Source organism: Epinephelus fuscoguttatus, linkage group LG10 (assembly GCF_011397635.1).
Source record: "Epinephelus fuscoguttatus linkage group LG10, E.fuscoguttatus.final_Chr_v1".
In the NCBI taxonomy this organism is placed as follows: Eukaryota; Metazoa; Chordata; class Actinopteri; order Perciformes; family Serranidae; genus Epinephelus; species Epinephelus fuscoguttatus.
Genome location: NC_064761.1, coordinates 39,125,353 through 39,145,440, shown reverse-complemented (window position 1 = coordinate 39,145,440; position 20,088 = coordinate 39,125,353). Strand labels below are relative to the sequence as shown.

The 20,088-nt window shown below is 39.4% G+C and overlaps 3 protein-coding genes across 4 annotated transcripts in view; 2 read left to right on the top strand and 1 right to left on the bottom strand.

Annotated features, from left to right (window-relative positions):
* LOC125896193 (AP-1 complex subunit sigma-2) overlaps nt 1–430 on the top strand; it is a 39,635-nt gene extending 39,205 nt beyond the window's left edge. Inside the window, exon 5 of the mRNA XM_049588583.1 lies at nt 81–430. Coding sequence (XP_049444540.1) covers nt 81–98 — 18 coding nt within the window. The 3' untranslated portion in view covers nt 99–430. The remainder of the gene's footprint in view (nt 1–80) is intronic.
* LOC125896190 (synapse-associated protein 1-like) lies at nt 419–7,063 on the bottom strand. The gene is made up of 9 exons (XM_049588573.1): nt 6,675–7,063; nt 5,753–5,871; nt 5,602–5,668; nt 5,429–5,502; nt 5,201–5,340; nt 4,906–5,057; nt 3,273–3,328; nt 3,018–3,162; nt 419–2,927 (listed from the first exon to the last, which is right to left on the bottom strand). Exons 1-9 carry the CDS (start codon nt 6,880–6,882, stop codon nt 2,791–2,793), a joined length of 1,098 nt encoding a protein of 365 aa, XP_049444530.1. The 5' UTR covers nt 6,883–7,063; the 3' UTR covers nt 419–2,790.
* A 1,964-nt stretch (nt 7,064–9,027) lies between these two features.
* shroom2a (shroom family member 2a) overlaps nt 9,028–20,088 on the top strand; it is a 60,321-nt gene continuing 49,260 nt past the window's right edge. Inside the window, exons 1-2 of one of the 2 annotated variants that reach the window (XM_049588565.1) lie at nt 9,028–9,516; nt 12,163–12,376. In XM_049588565.1, coding sequence (XP_049444522.1) covers nt 12,170–12,376 — 207 coding nt within the window. In that variant the 5' untranslated portion in view covers nt 9,028–9,516; nt 12,163–12,169. Of the gene's footprint in view, nt 9,517–12,162; nt 12,377–14,965; nt 15,279–20,088 lie in introns of those variants that run through there. The other variant, XM_049588566.1, reaches the window with a different exon arrangement.

Here is a 20,088-nt window from a genome sequence, read left to right as displayed (position 1 = left end):
TCTGACAGTGTCATAAATATAGGATGACAATTTCTCAGTGTGACTGTCAATGTGACCTATGTCTTCTCACCAACCAATAGAAATGCAGCATGAAGTGATGCACTGGCGCTAAACCCAAACAAACAGACAGACGGATAGCAGCTCGCCATGGAGGCAAAGTGCGCTAAAAGAAATATGTGGGATTCCAGCAAAGAAGAAAACCTTGTGGAGTTATGGCAGCAGAGGCATTGTCTGCCTGATGTGTCCTCCGGCTCTTACCATGATGGCGTCAAGGAGGACGAAACATGGAAGGAAATAGCGGGGCAGCTGCAGCTGCAGGGTGAGGCACCTAGTGAGCTACGTTACAGTTTTATATATGTCAGATGCAGCGTTGTATTAAAAAAACAACAACGTACTAGCGTAAGAAAAAGTCAACACGTTTCAGACAGTAATAAATGAAGTTTTAATGAAAATGTAACACTACACTGAGGTCTGCATACACAGTAAATATAGACATTAAACACACTGTGGATTTTGGTTTATTTTCCTGAATGAATTCTGGTGTAAACACAAAGCTTGTGTGAGCTGACGTCTCCTCAGTCTGCAATATATCAGCCTCTACAGTACATGAGAGCATGTGGAGACAATGCATCTGATCACATACAAATATATATGTTCAGTCATACAAGTTATTATTTAGAAAAAATACACAGGTATGACGCACACTGTGTTTTACATTTTACACCATAATGTACTTTTAACAGGCTTCGAAAAGTTGTTTCAAATAGGCAGTTGCTTATTAGCAAACATTATAGCATCATTTCCATTTACAAAAAAAGAGTTGGCTCAGTCATAGGATAGAAAATATACTGGTAACATGAAATCCTCTGGAAGTGAAATATCATATTTTTATAGATTAAATATCCAAAAATGCATCTTTAAAGCGAGACTATGTAGCTTTTGACAGCTCATTATTCTTCTACCAAAACTAACAGTTAAAGGGGACGTGTTATGCTTTGCTGTATTTTATGATATATATATATATATATATATATATATATATATATATATGTAATGTCACAGTGCCAGGTGTACGTAATAAACATGGCATAAGTTTCAAACAATGAGGTAAATGTATGTAAAATTAGCCCTGTAAGCAAAGACCTCAGGTTCAGACTGTTCTGAATACTCAACGCACCCGACTGCAAGCGTTTACATCACATTTTGTTAATTTCTCCCCGATTGCAGACTATATTCGTGCTGGAACATTTCCGGTTGTGTTTAGAAGCTTTTATTTGTGATTTTTCATAATAGAAAGTTTAGGTAAACTCTGTTACAATTTCTCTCCGGCCGCTATGACAATGCAGACACGCTGAGGTTATTTGAATTGTGAAAATATGAGGCCAAACAGAGCAATAATCCACTTTATACATTTGCTATATATTCGTGATGTGATTCACCCTATAAGTAACAAGATGTCAAGATTACTCTCACCCTAACCTTAACAGCCTCTCTTTTAACCTAGCACTTCATTGCTAGCTAAAAGCTAATTTAGCATTTTCTTGAGGGCTTCCACTTTGGGACTGAAGGGAGCTCATGGTGGACTCATGGTGGCAGCTATATCTACTTGTTAAGGCTGCGGAAGACCTGTTAACACTGACCAATCAGAGCAGACTGGGCTTTTTCGGGAGGGGGCCTTAAAGAGACAGGCACTACAACAAAGCAAATGTTTAAGCACAGACAGTAGGAGGAAAATAAAGTGTTTTTTGTGCATTGAAACATGTAGACTGTAGGGGTGGGAATCACCAGAGGATCGATGATTTTGAATATGTTTCAATATAGTATTGGGGTAAATTATATTGTAATATATTGTGATTTATCATAATTTTTCAACCATGAATTATGTCCCCAAAGGAAAACTTTGTCAACATCTGTCTTCTCTTATAGGATAAAGTTTTCTGTCGGTTCATCTCACTTCAGTCATTTTTTTGCAGCAGCAACATGTATGTAGTGAAGTGACAAAGCATGATCAGCAGCTGATTATGTTATTCTAGCAGGATACCTACATTTTAAGTTGTATTTGTAATATAAATAATCTATATAATAAAAAAATTGACTCTTGGCACTATGTGACAATATGATATTGCCACACAAAAGTATCGCAATACTATGCTATATAGATTTTTCCCCCACCTCTAGTAAACACGTTTTAGTAGAAACCCAAAAGACAAGTATGAACCATAACAGGTCCTGTTTATATTCAATAAACTCACTGGTTTTGGTGCTACAGCTTGGTACTCAAATCTAGTTTGACCATTAGCTTATGGTGGCTAATGTTAGCTACTGGAAGCAAACTTCAGGCAGATATTACTGTGCAAGAGACACCGCTGAGTCAGTATGCTGATATTGTGACTCCTCTCTACTCTACATTTACCATTATCCTGTAATTACCACTTGAGTCAACAATGGCCACTGTCAGCAAAAGTTTCATAGTCTCGCTTTAGTTCCCGAGGCCAAGTCTGAGGCAAAGTTTCAGCCCTCTGTGGAGGTGTACCTCAGTATCACATTATGAACTTGAGATGTGGGACAGTATCTCTTCTTTACAATACTAAATATTTACTCATAAAACTTTCAGGCCACAGAAATAGTACAGTGAACTGTTAGACGTTCAGTGGTGTTTCTGCATCTTGAGAGTTCTTAGAGGACCGATACAGCGATGAATCATCCCGCTGGGAGCATTAAATCTGTAATCATGAGCTGTTTCTGACCTTAAAATGTGTCCTTCACACACTTAAGGCTGGTGGAGCTCGTCTAAGTGCTCTTACTGTCCTCCATTAGCATCTCTTCAATCTCCCTGTCCCAGTTGTCATCATGGTTCTCATTATCAGCCAACACGTCGTACTCCTGAAGCTCCTCCTGCAGCTCTCTCTCCCAGTCAGGAGTCTCCTCTGAAAAACACAATGTTGAGTCACATGTTGAACTCTGACAAATGAAATGACAACCCAGCTCAACAACAACAACAACAACAAAAAACGTACCCTGATGAGTGCTTTTTTGTCCCTTCTTGTCCAGCACCAGCTGTTCCATCTCTTTGCGTAGGTCGTCCTCATTTATCTTGCACGAGTCAAAAGCATCACTCACGAATTCAGACACAGGCGGGCTGGTGGAGATCTCCTCGTCTTCCTTTCAGAGCAGGAACAAAAAGAGGTCACACTCTCACCACATTCATTTTAGTCCACACTCTTATTTTTTGGGGGGCGTTTTATTTTATTCTTTGAAAACAGGCAGCCTACCTCCCTGGACTTTGGTTTGGTGCTGCAGACAGCAGGAGTTTTCCGTTTAACTACATCTGCAAAAGAAAAGGTTCTGACATTACCTCTTAAGAATATTATACAAAAAGGTCCTATTCATGCTTTAAAAATAACAAGAACATTGCACACTAATCTATAATATTTTTCTGACTGCTGCAGGAGCTGTATACAACATTCAAAACATTGATATAGCAACAAACCACTGTTTGCTATGGAAAGATACAGTGCAGTGACAGTTTCCTGAGAATGAAGTCACTCTAACTCTGCGTGTTTTTTTAATCCAAGCTTCTTTAGTGCTGTCATAGAGTTAGCGTTGTTATCTGCTAGATTCAGGCTTGGCCACCTACATGCTGAAAACCGTGTGCAGACGACCCATATGCTCTGAATTTTCCATAAAGCCCCGTTAAAGGGGAACGCCACCTAAATTAGTAACTCCAGTATGCTATTTCAATAGCCAAGGGAAGCTGAATTAATACTGGTGAATATGAGCAACACTCTCTTAAAGCCAGACACCAGATGATGTCATAGAATATAAAGTCTGGAGCTGCTCCATAGACACTAGACCTTTTTAGGACGCATTCACACTGGCGCTATTTGGTCCACTTTAACCGAACAATGGTCCGCTTCCACGAATAATTCAGTTCGTTTGGAGTGGTGTGAACGCTCACTCGAACTCTGGTGCGGACCAAACAAGCGAACCCTGGTCCACTTGAAAAATGGGGGTCTCAGTTCACTTGCAAGTGGTCAGTGGTCGTCGGACAATACCACCCCCAAACGAGCAGCTGTTGTAACTGCGTGACGTTGTCCAGGCGGTTTGGTCCTCTTTAAAAATTGCACTGTAAAAGTGAACCAAACCAAATGAAGATGAAGGTGTGAAATTTTTCTGCATTCCCCAACCAATCGAACCGAGTCCCCCGGACTATCCCTGGTGGGAATTCGCCCTAAGAAGCTCCTGGGCCTCATTGTTTTCCTAATTTGCTGACATTTACTGTACAGCTGCTGCTGCTCTTCTTCTTTGAGTTAGCTGCTGACTGCTAATAGCTACCTTTTGAATCTCTGGCGATGGGTCGCACACATAACACGTCTTCAAAGCATCATAGGTGCTTTGCAGGCTATCCTGTATGGACAGACACCGTTTCAGGCGCTGTTACTACCCCTGCTGCTGCCTTAGAGGCAAGACAACTCTGCGCCCCCCACCCCCGCGATTATACCTATTATACAGAACGGCGAGGCGGCACAATGGCCTGATTTTGTGGATCCACAGATTGTTTGTTTTCTTTTTTTAATACCCAAATCATTTTTATTCTATCAGTGTTCTCAGTCTGAAACAGAAAATGTTCCCATATACTCGGAACATTTTCCTGGCTGCTCTCTGTGTCATCTGTCACACCTTTTACAATTCATTGTCTGTGGAGCAGCTCCAGACTTTACACACTATGACATGACAAACATGAGTTTTAGCTCTCTATTTTTTGGATTTGGGGGAGTGTTGTTCATGTTTACTAATATTGTTGGATTGTCTAAGACCATAGGAATTAAATGTAGGAATTTTGTAAATGGCCATGGTTTCTCTTTCAGATTAAAATTAGGCGCTACACTACAATGTAGACGATACCCTTTTGATGAACAGTGTCGGGAGCGGTGCCAGTTTTCTCCCCGTCTCTCTTCTCAGCCGCCTGTTGTGCTGCGAGAGCTGTGAGCTGAGCTGACTGTTTTATCAAGGACACACGGTAGAAGTAATTCTTCCAGAAGACTTCTTCTTTCACCCTAAAAAGAATGACAAAGAGGAACAGGCTGTCAGCTCTGTGCTGGAATATAATATTTTTGTTTTTAATAAAGCACACTCTTATGCAGGGATGTACATGATGAGAACGCATTAAAAAGTATTATTCGAGTGTCACAACACTGACTGTTTGGGGACCAGATGGAAGCGCATCTTCCGAAGGAGCTCGTCTTCTTCCAACATCACCATGGCGACTGGATACATTTGCTCAAAGTCAAAGTGAAATTGCACCCCAGCGGGAGGATCTCGCAAAAAATTCCTTTTGTCCTGTCGACAAACGAGGCAATAAACTGAAGTGACACTTTACTCTGAATTATATTGATGCACAATTGAACTATTTTTCTGTGATACTCACAGCTGAGAGAGCCAAAATCTGCTGCTGTATGGTGTCCTCTTCATTATAACCAACCCATGGTGGCACAGCAGCACCTAGAGACAATGCCTGTAGTTACTGTACTGTCATATAACACACTTAAATATCACACATAGACACTTAATGCGTAAATTAACACACGTTTCAGTACTTACTAGATGTTTTAGATTTTTTCTCCTGAACAAATTTTTCCTGTTCTTTCTGGAATTCACCCAGAATGGTCTGAGGAGGAAAAACACATCATTCTTTAGAACAAAGTAGGAGGTGAAAAACTTAAAATTAAGATGGAAGCTGATGTTTATCTACCTTATCAATAATTCCATTGATCTTTCCCTCCTCCACACTTTTCTTCAGGGTTTGTGCTGTTTCGACGACGGACTCGGACAGTTTCTTTGAGGCACTGCTGGCAAAATTATAAATGTAACCTGCAATAAAACAAATAAAACATACATTACTGGGGTTATACGGATACTGCTACAGCAGAACAACAACACACCTTCAGCAAAGTCTAATATTTCATCTACAAACAGGGCCTATCCTGTTACGCTGCAACATCTCCATGGTTCATGGTTCTTTTTGCATTATATAAGAACAATGACGTGTTTAATTGCGTCCTTATGAGTGGACTGGTTGATATTGGTCTATAGATCTCAGTCGGCCTTAGCTCTGTGAGTGATCCAGATTATCTAGCTGATCTTCTACACATAAACAGATTTTTTTTTAACTATATGCAATATGTTATTACATATTTTTTTGCAATGGAAACAATTTTCTCCATAATATAGCCTTACAGGGTGGAACTTAAAGAGTATGGCAAACAAATTAACATCATGAAACATCGAGTTCATTAAAAAACAATGATGTCTCCCTGAAAATGGTCTTGCTGGAATTGTAGCCTTTTTCTTTTGAAGGTAAGAAACTACAAACTAACAGCATGGAAAATTACTTAAGTTAGAAAAGAAGCTGATTCCTTTGCACTGGATAAACTAAAATAAAACACATGTACCAAATGTCGTTGAGAAAAAGTCAAACACAGTATTTGATTGTGCATTATTCTGTGTTAATGCGACAAAGAAGACCTTAATCTAAGCTACAATGTCATACATGTGTTATAAACACTTTAAAGAATAGTGTGAGGAAGTAATTCATGGAGACATTATTGTTGTTGCACAGCAGGAATATGTCAGCACCATGAAGTCCACTACTTTATAAAGTTTATCAAACTTACCACTGAAGCCTTTAGCTTTCTGGAGAAGCTGAGACTGTTCATCACCTTCTTTACCAGCATTGACCTGCTCACTTTCTGCAGTCACAACAGTCGGTTTGTTTATGTCCTGATTCTCGTCTTCATTAACATCAACAACAGAGCTGTCTTCTTCTTTAACGGGGCCATTTTCGTTTTCTATCCCGAGCCAGGCTCCCCAGTTCCGAAACATACTTTAAACTGTTTGTCAATTAACTTATAATAAGCTCTTTAACATGCTCTAATGATCGATTACTGTGTTAGATGTCGACTTTCCTGACAGTTTGAAACTACTAACTTCGGAGTGCTGGTGAAGCTGTTGACGTTTCACTGTTCAACCACTTCCGCGAATTGGTTAAGTTTGTCCCTGAAGTGCACCTGTACCCCAACAGGTTGTTATGGAAACGTACGCTAAGTTAATAGTTAGCTGAGTAGCTAAATAGCGGTTAGCTATCTGTTGCACTTTAAAAAGTAATGTCATAATATTAAAGTTTCAGCTTTGGGGTTAATGTGAGTTTATATCTGTACGTATACAGGAAAAGACTGCTCGTCCATCACTGTAGTTTGTATCAGACGCCACACAGGAACGGACTACAACAAACAGTAAGGACTACAAAAATAATATTATTGCTGACAGCCTGTCCTCCATTCGGACTGAGGAAACGGGCAGGTCAGTAACACTGCAGCACACTCACTGGACACAGCCTGTTATAACTTCTTCCCTCTGGTGGGCGCTACAGAGCTCTGAACACCAGAACAGTTTCCTTTCACAGGCAGTAGTTTAATTAAATTTGCAGTAACTTGCAGGTAGTTCAACTAAATTCATGTTTGGATAGTAAATTAAATAGTTACATCATGTTTTTCCTCCTGTTTTTTGTGTGTGTAGATAACTACTACAAACAATTTGGGACCATAAAAGGAAAGGACTGATTTTTTATTCTTATTTTACCATTGCTTTTCTACTGTAACTGAATCCACTTTGACCACAAGTAGTGGTTATTGGTATTTATAAACAAATGTTCCAAGAATTTATTGCATTCAATTTGACAGGTTGCCTGGCTATAAGAGTAATCCTGCTCGGTGCAATACCCCAACCTGTTTTTTGTAGGCAGATGTTTGACTGATGGATATTATCTAAAAAATCCAAACTGACATTCCTGCACTTTCCCATGAGTAGTGGTGTTTTTTCCCTATGGTATGTACACTGAGAGCAACACAAATGAAATCTTTTGTATGTGCACACAGACGTGGCCATTAAAGGTTTATTCATTCATTCATTCATCCATCTTCTAACCGCTTCATCCTCTTGAGGGTCGCGGGGGGGCTGGAGCCTATCCCAGCTGACATCGGGCGAGAGGCAGGGTACACCCTGGACAGGTCACCAGACTATCACAGGGCTGACACATAGAGACACACAACCATTCACGCTCACATTCACACCTATGGACAATTTAGAGTTACCAATTAACCTGCATGTCTTTGGACTGTGGGAGGAAGCCAGAGTGCCCGGAGAGAACCCACACTGACACGGGGAGAACATGCAAACTCCACACAGAAGGGCTCCCACGCCCAGGATCGAACCGGCAACCCTCTTGCTGTGAGGCAAGACACCACCGTGCCGCCCCATTAAAGGTTTAGTTTAGCTTAATTATTTTCAGTTTAGTTTAGTTTAATTAGTTTAGTGTAGTTTATTTTATTTTAGTTATTTAGCTTAATTTAGTTTAATTATTTTAGTTTAGTTTAATTATTTTATTTTAATTTAATTAGTTTAATTTAGTTTACTTATTTTAGTTTAGCTTAGCTTAGCCTAGCCTAGCTTAGTTTAGTTACGTTTAATTAGTTTAGTGTAGTTTAGCTTCGCTTAGCCTAGCTTAGTTTAGTTAAGTTTAATACGTTTAGTTTAATTACTTTAATTTAGTTTGATTAATTTAGTTTAGTTTAGTTTAGCTTAGCCAAGCTTAGTTTAGTTTAATTAGTTTAGTTTAGTTTAGCTAAGCTTAGCCTTGCTTAGTTCAGTTTAGTTTAATTAGTTTTATTTAGTTTAGTTTAATTCATTTAGTTTAGTTTAATTAGTTTAGTTCAGTTTTATTTAGTTCAGTAGTAATTCATTTAGCTTAGTTTATTGACGAAGGGAAAGTGCAAATTAATAAATACACATGGTATAAAAATGCCAGAATTAGCTAAAATGCTATTTTTTATTAGTAACAAAGAAAGAAACAGAACAAAACCACACAAAAAGAAAACAGGGCGTACACTTTAAAAGACTGAACAAATAAACAAGAAATAATTTTAACGTGATTCATGAGTCACAAGAATGTAATGGTCATCAAATGTGTGGTCCAGTGCTAAAACCTAAAGGAAAATTGAAGCAGTATAAAATACAATTTTAAAAGCACTGAGACAGCAGTGTCATATTCCCATATAGATCAACGTCTTCAGAGGGAGCTGTGACGTTACCGCCTGTCCGCCGGCAGGTGGCGGTGTTGCGCTGTACTGTCTCCACTTGTTATCCCTGTTGTCCTGGATGGAGCTGCTGCTACGTTAGCTTAGCTAATTTAAACTCTCCTGAGTGTGTCAGTGTGTCGGTGTCGGTTTGTTATCATGAAGTAGGACACGGACTGAACTACAGCGGTTAAAACTTTGGAAACCTTTAATTTAAACTCCCTGAAACCGTCCGAAGAACTACCGGAGTATAAAAAGTGATTCCTTTGGACAGTAACCGGGTCGTAAATGATGAAGTATGTGTAACGTAAACCTGGGATATAGCTGCGTGCCACACCGACCGAGCTTTCGTGTTCACCGGTTTATCCAGAAGTTGAGTTCCCAGGTAAGGTCAGCCTTTAAAAACATGTGTTTATATCGTTTTTCTAGAAAGGTTTGAACACCACAGAGTCGAGTTTTTAATTTAATAACAAAGTGTTTGTTTCTGACGAAGACTCGGTCACCTTTTTAAAGGAGCACGTCTGTTTAACTCAGCCCGGTGTTGGTTATTTGTTGGTGCAGACGAACATGGTTTCCATTGTGCTGCTCGACATTGTTAGTGTTTAATTCTCTCACACATAAGAGCATTAAGTTTAAGTCAGCCTGTCTGCAGTGTATGACAACAGGTGTTTACGCAGCCGTACAGATTTTCTAACTTAGTGACACCAGGATGAGTTTATACCACAGAGACTGAGGCAAACAGCTTTCATAACAAGCAATGTTATTATATTAACATCCACACAGTCATAATGTGTCTTTAAGAAGAATTCCTTATAAAGTACTGAAGTTTATTCTAAGACAGTGTGGTCATTATAACCATGAAGGTCAGAAATTTATGTTAAAATTAACTTACATCTTAGATGTGATACCTTTTAACCTAATTAACTTGAATTAAATTTGCCTTGATGTTTAAGCAGAGTAATCAAGTGACCAAAACTACTATATTAATGCTGAATTCTTATAATAAGAGGCATTTGTATTGAAATAGTATCAAATTAATGCTATAAAGAATATTTAAAACGTTTAATGTTTAGGGGAGAGCTACTATTCTATCTTTATCCTTATTTAAATGTCCCAAAAATCCAATACAATGACATCCTACATTTAGATTCCTACCAAAATAAAGGCACATTCAGTGATATTATTGTAGTGTCTCATTGTGATAGTTTGATGTTTGTTTCGGATGCTGCATTGTTTGTATATTAACCTTTGTGTGCACTGACATGCTTTGATCACTTTCCTTTTGTCTTCTAACCCATTGCAATAACAAACATTATTGTCAGTTAAATCCTACACCATGTAAACAGACAAAAGGCCAGTTAGTAAGAGGCCGTTAAAGTCAGCACCCGACTCAGTGTTTTAAGATGCAGTTGGTCAAAATTAAAACTTTTGTTTTGATCAAATTAATATGAACAGTTCTGTAAAGTTTTTTTTATCTTAATTATTACAACACATTTGTGTTTTAAAGTAAAGTAGTTTATAGACTGTAAAGAGATCAGACTTAAATGTTTTAAAATTAATTTGTATTTCATGTAATGTAAAACATTCATGGGGAAGGTGTATTATGTCATGTATCAAACAGATTGACAATGATACAGCAATCTATTATCTAATGTATTATTGACCAATCATAACAGACACTATTTTTAAAGATGGGAATCACAGGAAGCTCCAACAAATGATGTTTTCATGCCATTTAAGTCACATTACAATATTATTGCAATTTTAAATGAATTGCGATAACATATGTTGCGATATATTAATTACCTTTTTGTAATTACAAATTATGTAGGAAAACTTTATCAAAATGTATCTAGTGAACTGAAAAGGTAATTAATTTCATTATGCTAGTTGGCTAATTTAAGGTTCATTTGTATTTAAAATAATTTACACAATAAAAAAAATCTTGGTGTCCATCTATCGATATATTATTGCCATACAAAGTATTGTTATCCTATGCTATATCGATCCCCCCCCCAATCCCTAACAATTTGCCTCAAGCAGACATTTCAAATTGCTTCGTAAAAAATGGAGACAGGGTTCCCACAGGGCCTTGAAATCCTTGAAAGCTTGTGAATTTAATGGGGGGAAACATGATTATGATTATTTTTTGGGTTAGACATAAATAGACATGGGTCAGTGAAAGTGCTTGAATTCATATATTTTGTTCAAGACTAGAAATAGTTCTTTTGATGTTGTCTGCCATAACTTTCTTTTTAATTGTTATCTGTGAGCTTCTGTGGAGCCTGCTCTCAGTTTTATAACAGTAATTAACCTTGATTCGTGTCTCAAACTATGCTGTGTTGGGCCCTTGAATTTGAGGGAATGGGGCCTTGAAAGTTGTTGATAAATCATTTTATTTGAGGTGTCAAATAAGAGGTGTGGATGGGACTGATTTAAAAAACACACAGTCCAAAACAAGGTCAGCTGTACAAAAACATGTATTAAAAATTAATAGAGAATATTTACAGTTGAACATTTTCTTACCTACCGGGCAGATTCTCCAGCCACGTGCAAATGCTCAGTTAGCTTTAGATTGTAGAACAGTCAGTTGTGTTTTCAGGTCACGCTCAGGTTCAGGAGGGCTTAAAAGATCAGTGGTGTGACGGTTGGCCGGACCGTGCTGAGCTGTGAAAGTGATCAGTAAAATCTCAGTCTTTTCTGGAATTGACTGTCATTGAGTGTAACAACGCCAAAATGGGGGTAATATTGTCTTGTTCTTTAGCACCAGGGAAGATCTGTAGCTGTAGACTTCTGCTCTTGCCAGGCTGGACAGTAGATTTCAGAGAGAGTTACAGCGAGGTGTCATCAGCATAAAACTGGAGCAGCACATGTTTACAGATTATGTGCTTGACGGTATTTTATGGTTCACCATTGGGCCTGAGATTGAGCCTTTTTAAATACAGTGCCATTTGGTCAACAGTAATGTGCTTACTATCATTTTGTGTCTGAACATGTTTTCATGCTTTCCTTTGTTTCTTTACTGTTACAGCAGTACCATGGATGCTGAGGGATATAAACATGATGCACACTATACAGAAGCAGAGAGCCGTTGGCATGTGAGGCAGAGATCGGAGGATCTGGATCAGAGGAGCAGAGATGGCGAGGGCTATAAGCTGGTGGATGTATTTCTGTCAGGAGGAGCACCATGGGGATTTACACTCAGAGGAGGACTGGAGCATCGAGAACCTCTGCTCATCACCAAGGTAAATACGACAAAAGACTCTTTTAATTCAGATACAACTGAGAGTTGAGGGAGTATTTGCAAGGTTGCTGGTGGGAATGCCTTTTTACTCACTCTTTAAGGCTGTGTCAAAATCTTATCATTTTCTTATCACATGAACTTCAATCACACTTTCAACGTCACTCAAGAAAGTGTTGATTTCATGATGACTCTTATGGTTGACTCCATAAGAAAACTGGGGGTCTTGAAGTTTGGTTCGGCCCAAGTCTCTTACTTCTCCCTAACTGTGACAAAACAGACATGACTGTGAGGTCTATTACATACGTAGGCCCCTAGCGACAGTGGCAGCAGATGCTGTGCCTCTGATTTAAAGAACCGTAGCCCCAGTTCGAGCCTCTCCGACAGAGCTCTTGGTGATGTTAGCATAAATACCCCTGAATGGTGCTGACGGACAAACTATGACATACATGAGCAAAAAATTTTCTCTGCAGTGACAGTAAACATAACACACAGTACATGAGCTATATTCAGAACATAATGAGATACTTAGAACTGACAAACAGAAACGTTAACTGTGATAAACACTCTGTCCGTCAGTGTAAAACTGCATCAGCATCAGTTAGTGTCAGTGTCCATGTTCTCCACCTACTTTTGAAGTCTCAGATGAATGCCTTCCTAATTTTCAATATCTTTTACTTCACAATACAGGATGCCAAACAAATCATGATTTCAGATCAATTCCATGGGTCCATTATCATGATGGCAAAGGTGATGATGTCTTACAGAAGTTAAATATACGTACTTTGACTTTTATCAGTTTTGTCCCAGAACAGTTAAAATGATGATTTGCCGTCAGCTGATGAAACACACAGTACTGACTGTTCTGATAACTGCCACATCACTGCTGACATGACAAACATGTTGCTGTAAATTTTTTCTTGTCTGGTGCTACAGAATAAAATTAGACGTAGAGAAGGAGAGGCGAAATATATAACAGTCACTGGGCGGATTACAGTGAAAGTAAGTACAGATATTGGCTCCTTTTCCACCAACATTTCCAGGAACTTTTATTTCCAGGTATTTATTTACCTGGGTAAAAGAACTCCTGGTAATCTGTGTGGTTTGCGTTTCCACCGCACCTCAAAGTTCTGGAAAATTTATTCAAATCGGGCTGATGACAGATGGGGGAGTGGTGAAAGAAACTGCGCAACACCTCCAGTCCAGTAGGTGGCGGTAAGAAGAAGCTGATTTACCTTTGTTCCACTGGTTTACTGCCTCCTGTGTATCTTGGCACATGGCCTCAAGGAACAAGGTCGCCGAGTCCTTTGTTAATGTAGTGCCAAAATATGCTGGTCTGTGGCCCAGTGTGGCGTCGAGCTGGTCATACCACTTGTTAGTACGGCGGTCGGAACCACCGCAACTGTTGTGGTCCGTCAGCTTCTTATAATCTTGCTTGAGTTTTTCAACTTTTCACGAATTTGTGTCAGCGTGTGCCCTATATTTAGCTCAGCCAGCTTGTCGGCTATTCTTCCATAGACTCGGTCGTTTCGAGTTGCTGACTCGAAGTCCCGCTGAATTTCTTCCTTGGCAAATACACTCAAAAGAGCCTGGACCTCAATGTCCGTCCGTAATTTCAATGGAAACACGCTGTTTTTTTTTTGTTTTTTTTTTCAAAATCCCGGGTAAATGATAAAAGTACCTGCGGTGGAAAAGTAAGTAAAGTGTAAACTTGTTGTTGTGACCACCACAGAAGGCCTGCCTTTCAAATCATCCTAATTGGACAATAGGAAAAAAGCTTAGATGATGTGGTACACTTTTCCACTCTGAGATTTTCCAAGTCGAGGGGTTCAGTGCACAGAAACACGAGGCGCATCGCAACACAAAAACTGTGAGCAAAAGCCTTCATTCTCATTAAAAAAACAGTTACAAAAAGCCGCCTCCAGCTGCAAAAATGCTTTCTGTGTGATCAGGGCCTAAATCTGCCAAAAAACAGAAGATAAGGGCTGACAAGGGCTGACTAGTGCCAGAGGTGCAGGACACACTGCAAAAACTAGGGCAACAGATGCTCACTGACGGCCTGGCATTAACCAGTAGCCGACCGTCAGCTTGGTGCGTCAGGGCCTTTAGACTTTCTTCAGTGCAGTAACTCATCTTTGAAATTCATACATGTATTCAGACATGTAGCTGCTCAATGGAGAAAGTGTTAACTGTCTCCTTTCAGGTGTGATCCGTGCAGTCTTGTGTCAAAGCTGTGTTCATTTGGACAAATATAAAAAATATAATATAATATAAAAAAATTAAAAAAAAAAAACACATTCAACAGATGTGCACTGTAGCGTTCATTCTTGTACTCCATGACTTTGTTAAATGTGTGTTACGAGCCACAGTATGCATACAGTGAGAAGATTACCCAAACACAGAGCAGCCCAATCAGCTCTGAAATCACACTGTAACCTCACTCCTCTGTTGACTGTGTAATGATTGACTACAGAAGACCTTGCTAGTTAATTTGACGTGGTAAAATACCAGCACCTGTTTGTCAGGAGCTGCGTGCCTGCTTGATTTTCATCCGTTGTTTCTGTATTGACCCAAAAGAGGTCCAAAGTCCAACTCGGATGGACGAAACTCAGGATCTCAAGCACCACACGGGCTCAGAGCGATACAGCCAGGACTGCCTTCATCCCATTACCGCAGGTTTTACAAGCATGTAATTCAAATGACAAGAATTCTGACCATTTTAATTCTTTAAGCTGGAAGATTAAATGTCGAGGTCACACTGGTGAATTGTGTGGAGTGAACCGTTGCCCAGTTGGACTGCAGTCTGCGGTTTGATATTGACAGCATTTCATTGGTAATGTTTGGTCACTGAACGCCACATCCTTACTTCGCCGACCAGCGAAAAGTGGACCTGGTTGCATCTGATGGTGAGATGTTAATTCCTCAGAACTTTTTGAGAACTTTTCACCTTTATTATAAGATATTTTAGATAATTTTTTTCAGAGTCTTCCTGGCCGAGTTTGCTGTCACGTAGGCCACAATGTGTGTCTTATTAGATCACACCTGAACGTTGGCTTTCTCATATTTTCGTGCTGGGTTGAATTTCAGTTCGGAGGGTAGCTTGTGGTACCAGGAGCAGGGGAGGAATGTAGGAGCTTTGTTTGATTTTCTAAATGTAGTGAATTATCTGTGACAGCCTGAAGCCCGTTGGAATGGCACGATGGGATGAATTAAGTGAGGATTAGTGATTTGTGCTCCTTCGGAGTGGCTCTTAGATTATGGCCATTGATTTACAAAGGTATATGTAGAGTTACTTGTGTTATCTAGGTAAAGTAAACCTACTGTTTCCCTCATTAAATAATAACCTTATCGCGTAATGCTGAAAGAAATGTTTGAGGGCTCCCCAACATTTGTCTGTCTAATGGTAGATATAATATTCGTGTGAGTCTGTATGTACAACCTGATGCAATTTGTTTTTTATTCGCCCAGTGTTTTTAGAGGATGATTTCAGTTAAACATATGGTCAGCTGTTCTTGCACTCATATGTGCTCTACGTCCTGTTTTTGTGAGTGCTGTTTTCTGTCCTGCCTGAACAGGACCACATGGACACAGGAGCTGAAATCTGCTCCCAATGGTTAAAAGCATATGACCATTTTATATTTCACAGTAAAACACTGTATTTGCTCTGTTCACCTGAAGAAAAATGTATGAACATTGCGTCTTGCTCAACTATGTAACACAGCTGTGTTAGGTTTCCTACAGCGACCTCAGCCACAGACCATTTTACTGTCTGTCAGATTACACATCTCTTTAGTAATCCTAAATGCCCACTTGGCATTAAGCGTGTCACAATATCAGAAATGTAGTAGTCGATACCAATACCAGTGAAATTCTACTATTCTCAATACTCAATACCACAGTAAAAATACAAAAACAAAACAACTCCCATGTTCGTTAACACACACTCCTTTATTAAAACATTTAAATCAGTTAATTAAATGTTATTATTAATCTCTGATGATCCACCTCTAATGCCAAGAACTAGTCTGTGTGGATTAATAAGATTTTGCGAGTGAAGAAACTTAAATTATTTGTATATAGCCGACAGTATGTTAACTTCAGCACTTGAACATGTTGATGTGAAAGCTGGTCTTTGTGGTAGGCTGTTTGTCCTGCCCCTCCTCCACGGTGATTGGACGGCTGGGTGACGCTGATGAGTGTGGCGTTTTACCCCAAGTTGAACATTTGTCAACGCTCAGCAATCAGGAAAAAAATGCCAAACGTGCGGTGCTCAGTGCCTGGTTACGGTGCTGATGTTCGCAGCAGAGTGAAAACCAGCAGCATTCCCATTGCAAAGAATTTTGAAAAATACATTTACTTAAGGAGAGATCTATGGAGGGGGGTAACATAATGAAATAGAGGGAACTTTCAAAAAAAGAACAACGGCAAAAAGTTTATTTAAAACACAAATGGGACCAAATGACAAACGAGCTCCAAAAGGGAACTGGATCGCCTGTAGCAGGGAAACACAAACATAAAGAACATATTAATCACAGCCAACCAAATATCACAGCAATAAGCCAAACTTTTACTTGTTACCCACGTCTTAATGTCACAACTCTGTCACAGCCTCTTGGCCCTCTGGCACTGGCAATACTCCTCCTGCATTCATTTATACCCTCCCTGATGAGGAATGATGGAGATCAGCTGCACGCTGAAAAAAGTAAGGGAAAAACACAAAACAAAGGGCAGGCCCAAAACACACAGGCACGTAACACAAGGAAACTAAAAAAAATAGGAAGGTTTATTACGTCAGTGACAGCGTTTGAATTTTGTATTGGTGCCACTTTGATTGATGTTAGATGTGTAACAGTTCACGAAAGTCACGTTTCGGTTTGATACGATATAGTGGTGTCACGGTTTGGTACCTTGTTGATACAACAAAAAAGTAGAAATGCCAGAGAAATTGTCATGATTTTTAAGAACTTTTAAATGTAAAAATAATTTGGGCTTTTGTGTTTTTTGTACAAAGCAGGAATTACAGTCCGGCTGAAATGGGCTCGTTTACATCTGGGTAAAGTTAAATCAGTGATTTTGTACTAAACACGTTATACGAGTTAGAAAGTACTTGTTGAAAATGTGAAAAGACTGTGAACTGTGTGGTGTGAATTGTGGAGTTAGACCATTTAACTGTTTTTTACCATTTCTGTGCCTTAGTGTATAAAACCTACGTTACTGCTGACATTAAAGTGTATCAGTGTTGCTTCAGTCATCTACACAAGCTAAGCAGCCGTCACTGATGTACCTTTCAGTCTTTGCGGCAGAATCAGCAGTCTGGCCTGTCGGCAGTTACTGCTCATTACGGTGGTTGTGTGTTTTGTGTTAACATTAGCTGCTACTAGCTGCTGAACGAGAGACTAGCCAAGCAGCAGCAGTCGTCTTCTGGCTCGGGGGTTGGTTCTGGTTTGGCGGTGGGAGGAGCAGACAGCATGTTGCTGTTACATCCTGTTGGCTGCCTTGTTGGGCACAGTGATGCTAAGAACTTTATATTAAACACAGATCAAGCTGTATCTTTTGTTTCAGTTCAATGAATAGTTCGTTTGGTAATGCGTACTGAACCAAAAGCCTCATATCGAACAATTCAGTAAAATATGTATGTTCCACACCCCTCATTGATGTTAATATGGTGGGCATGGCAAATCCTGCTGTAATCAAACATATCTGTGCTGATTTCACCTTGACTGAAAAATGCTTCCACAAAATAAAAAGGCACACATGTTGTGATGTTGACTGATGTTTTTATCTTTAGTTTCCTTGGCTTTCTTCGTCCTTTTGCATTTAACAATAGGCTAGAAACACTTGTATATGCAGCCCCATCAGGCTGGAGAGAGTTGCATCCCTGGTACCTTCACATTTTCAGAATTTTGGCATCGACGTGGTACTGAAGTATGGGTTCTTGCAACATCCCTTCTTGGCATTGATGTTTTTGCCTTTATTACAACTTAGCATTATTTTCATGTCTTTCTGTTTTAGTACTCATAGTGAACACTGAGTACTCTGTTTGGTTTTGGCAGGTATGTCTGAAACACAGTGTTGAAGAGGGAGTGCATTTATTATTCCTTTGGCTGTTCTTCCCTTGTGCGTTCTCTCCAATTGCTGAAATGAGAGATGATAAAAAAAAGGGCACACAGTTTGATGAGAGGTTTAGAGTATTGGTTAAAAAAATCCTGGAACTAATTAAAATTCTTAACATTCCTCTCATAGCTCAGGTTATGCTCAAGGTCTTCACAGACTTAAAGTCCTTAGTCTTGATAAACTTATATAATCCTGTTTTACACAACACAGCTGGGCATGTACCTCATACATATATCCCCTGCGCCAGGATCACATTTTATATGGAAGAAAATGTTGTTGGCTCTTAAAGACACAGTGCCAGACATACTGCAAAAATGTCTCTGTTCTTACACGCTGGGATAAATCACCTGCAGGTAAACAGGTTTTACCAATTATTGAATCCTTTGTGTGACAACATTGTGGGCTTGATTTGACTGTTTTAGAATTGCTCAACCTCCGGGGCAAAGATGATTCATAGAGAAAAGGATTATGGCTCATGAAAGGGGAAAAAGAAGCACATAGTTTTCTATTTGTGGAAGTCAGGTGTGTGGAGGAAGGAATATGGAAAGACTATTGATCAGTGTTCATGTGGTTCTTTGTTAGTTAAATCAATTTGCACCTTCATTTGTGATGTTGACAGGTTAGTTAAACTTTTCACCGCACAGTCAAACAACTTAATTTGCTTTGCCAGTGTCTCTAAAACAGATGCCTGTGCGCACTCAAATGACGCACCAACATGCATGCAGCGTTGGCACATGTGATGTCATCTGGGTTTAGTTCTGACTGTTACAGCAATTTTAAGATATCACAATGCAGCAAATATTAAACATGCATTTATTCTGTTGTGGTGCATGTTTTGATGGTTGCTGTCCCTATTTTTTACTATTAAAAGGTGGATACCACTGATGGCAACCAAAGGCCAAGAATTGGTAGCCAATTCCTCAAAATGGTTGCTAATTTTGCCAACCTTGCAACTGTACAGTTGAGTCCCCCATGATTATTTTTAATGCTAGCTGTAGCTAACTTGCTCACATTGACATGCTGATGTTTATCAGGTTTAAGTTGCACTGAGTGTTCATCATCGTAGTTTAGCATGTTAGCGAGCCATTATTTGCAAATTAGCACTAAATACAAGTGTAGCTCAATAGCAGGTATTTGGTGATAAACCAAAGAGCTGCACAAATTTAAATTTGGACGGGATAATGGCACTACATGAGAAGTTAAGGGATTACCAGTATGGTTATGTTCATGCTGAGGGGGGCCTGAATGTCTGTGTCCAATTTCATGGCAATCCCTGCAAAAGTTGGTGAGTCATAACAGTCTTAACCATAAATATCAACGTCATGGTGACGCTAGAGCAAAAGTCATTAGGATTCATCCTGGGCGCCATGGAGATCTGTACCAAATGTCATCGCAAGCTCTCTAATAGTTGTGTAGACATTTGAGTCTCAACCACAAATGAGATGTTGAAGTGATGGACAGACCGTCAGGCCAACACTGCCACCCAAAGAGCCATAAAAATTATGTATAAGGATTTAATTTCACCACTTGGGAAGGATGCTTAAACTCTCTAAAAGTGAGCAGTGTTAAAGTTACTATCATATTGCTCATGTGGTAACCGCT